At 37.8% G+C, this 3,011-nt stretch overlaps 1 protein-coding gene across 1 annotated transcript in view; it reads left to right on the top strand.

Annotated features, from left to right (window-relative positions):
• Positions 1-3,011, top strand: part of LOC107669525 (protein disulfide-isomerase) — a 40,247-nt gene that overhangs the window by 15,044 nt on the left and 22,192 nt on the right. The window contains exons 4-6 of the mRNA XM_016461795.1: positions 2,076-2,180; positions 2,325-2,450; positions 2,547-2,747. Of these exons, the coding sequence (XP_016317281.1) occupies positions 2,076-2,180; positions 2,325-2,450; positions 2,547-2,747 (432 nt within the window). The remainder of the gene's footprint in view (positions 1-2,075; positions 2,181-2,324; positions 2,451-2,546; positions 2,748-3,011) is intronic.

Genomic DNA, 3,011 nt, shown 5'->3' with positions numbered 1-3,011 from the left:
TATAACGTCGTCAATGAAGCAGGACGACAGTTCCGCCGCAACAGGCGCCACCTGAGGAAAACAATTCACAAGCCCACAGAAACATTTGATCCAGCGGATGAGACCCATGACAACATACACTCTCACATACCAGAGGCACGTGAAGTGACAGATCAGTCTGTACAGTGTGTGCCACAGCAATCTGTACATAATGGCAGCACCACAACCACCAGGAGTGGTCGGGTTGTGAATGTTCCTGTGAGGTTTCAGGACTACTGTATGAACTGACTATATATTTGCCTAGTAATTAAGGTTAAGCATGCTTAAGATTTAAACTGCTTATGGGACAAGATGTTTGCTATAAATAAGAAAGAAAATGTTCCTGTTACGAGGACTTTAAGATCTATATTCAGTGTTCATATATCCTGTTTATAGCTTGTATTGTTTTCTGTGAAAAAAGGGGGATGTGGTGTAGTGTTATATGCATTTATGATGTAATTGCATATTGACTCCACTAGAGGGCCACCTAGGGGTTGACTGTGGGGGGTTACTGGGTCAGACGAGTGAGACTGTACCATGCATGAGCGGGTTAGCAGCAGGAGCTGCTGGTGTTCTGTAATAAACATGTGGTTCTGAGTTATAACTGTCCGTGCACGTAGTCTATCGGATACACTGCACTAGAAGAAACACAACACTTGCGATATGCATATTGCGATATATACATTTGCGATATTCCGATCATTTCGATATATTGTGCAGCCGTAATAGTTATCTTTTATAGTTATCGTTCCTTGGTGTGAGCAGTCCTCAAGTAAATTGACTGATGTGGTGCTCAACTCTTAAGAGATTGTTCACAAAATGAAAATTGTCAGTTGAAATAGTCTACTGAAATGTACTCAGTCTCAGGTTGTTGGAAACCTGTATGAATTTCTTTCTTCTATTAAACAAAGTCAAAGAGCCAAGCTAGCAAAACTTTTGTCCAACCGTCATGTAACACCTATATATATATATATATATATATATATATATATGCATATATGCATGCATGCAGCACAACTGTTTCCAACATTGATAATAAAACGCCATATTAGAATGATTTCTGAAGGATCATGTGACACTGAAGACTAGTAATAGCTGATGAAAATTCAGCCACCACAGGAATTTAAATTATATTTTAAAATGTGTTAAAATAGAAAACAGTTATTTTAAATTGTAATATTACACATTGCTTTTTTTTTTTTTACCGTATTTGTGATCAAATAAATGCAGCCTTAATGAGTATAAGCAACTAATTAATCTTAAAGTATTCAGTGGTTATTCATTCTGAAAATGTATGTGCAATAATTAGCAATAGGACACCTGAGCTAGATGAGCTCCACACGAAGATCAAGAGGTCTTGTGGTAATTCAGACATTACTCTTTGATCAGATCACAGGCACCACATCTTCATGCATGTTGCTGACGTGATGAATTTTAATGCAACTCTGTTTTGAGATGAGTTCTGCTGTGAAAACCATTTGCTGATTGAATATTCACTGATTGGCCTTCCATCTCCCTGCCCAATTCTCTAATCTTATTAGAAATCCATAGGGTTCCCACGGTCAGGGGAAAAAATAAAATAATATATAAAATCCTAAATCTGTAAAGTCTTTTCCATGAAGACAAAATTTACAGTCTTTATAGAAATCGGCCTATAATAATTCATTATTTCAGAAGGATGTGTTTTAAATGTGTAATCAATAATGGACTAAACTTCTCATTGACCCCTGTCACTAAAGAGGCTTTAGGGTTGCTGTGTCTTAGCGCCCAGACATGTACTCTGAGGCAGTAGGGACAATGAATTTCATTCCAGAATGCAGCTGCTCTCTTTATGTGTGCTATTAATGCCCACTGTATGTGTCGAATCTAGAATATCCGCTGCCTTGTGGCCAACAACTGTTGCAGTCACGTTTCTATGCTTGAGTGATGCATAGTTCCCTAGTTAACACTCAATTACAGTGAATTTTGTTTCTATGGATATAGAAAAAGTTAAATATGAGGTAATCTCTTTCACTCTCTCTGTCACTCGCTGACTCGATCTTTCGTTTATTTTTCAGTTTGATGAGGGTCGCAGTACATTCGATGGAGAGATCAGCAAAGAAAAGCTACTGACCTTCATCAAATCCAACCAACTTCCCTTGGTCATTGAGTTTACAGAGCAGGTACACTTTATCCACAAATGTGTGTTTGACCTGTTGCATACAGACCCAGTTGGCCTATTTATATTTTCATTGAAAAATTGATTGCATTTTTGCCATATTGTGGAGGGAACAATAGATTCTGAGATTCTTATTTCTCGTCTACAGACTGCTCCAAAAATCTTTGGAGGTGACATAAAGTCCCACATCCTAATGTTTGTGCCCAAAACAGCCAAAGACTTCCAGGATAAGATGGACCAATTTAAGAAGGCAGCTGAGGGCTTCAAAGGCAAAGTGGGTATTTTTTATTTATTTATTTTTCTATTAAACTGTGTCCGTGTATGTTTTGCTGAATACATTGGAGTTTAACCTAATACTCTTTCTCCACAGATTCTCTTCATCTTTATTGACAGTGCTGTGGATGATAATCAGCGAATTCTGGAGTTCTTTGGTCTTAAGAAGGAAGAGTGCCCAGCAATCCGCCTCATTACCCTAGAGGAAGAGATGACCAAATACAAACCAGAATCCTCAGAAATCACAGCAGAGAACATCATCACCTTCTGCACAGCATTCACAGAGGGAAAACTTAAGGTGACTGAGAAGTTTGTTTGGGTTAAGGTTCAAATAATGTCTGATGTAAATGAGGAAATGAGTTTTTATGGTAGATGTAGTAGTTACTTAAAGGGGTCATATGATGCTTTTTTAAAGATCATTATTTTGTGTATTTGGTGTAACAGAATATGTTGACATGCTTTAATGTTCAAAAAACACATTATTTTTAAAATACTGTACATTATTGTAGGTCCTCTATGCCCCGCCTCTCTCAAACGCTTCGTTTTCTACAAAGCCCCCTCC

The sequence above is a fragment of the Sinocyclocheilus anshuiensis genome, unplaced genomic scaffold (genome assembly GCF_001515605.1).
Source record: "Sinocyclocheilus anshuiensis isolate Anshui unplaced genomic scaffold, SAMN03320099.WGS_v1.1 scaffold612, whole genome shotgun sequence".
NCBI classification, from domain to species: domain Eukaryota; kingdom Metazoa; phylum Chordata; class Actinopteri; order Cypriniformes; family Cyprinidae; genus Sinocyclocheilus; species Sinocyclocheilus anshuiensis.
This window is presented reverse-complemented; position numbering and strand designations above follow the sequence as displayed.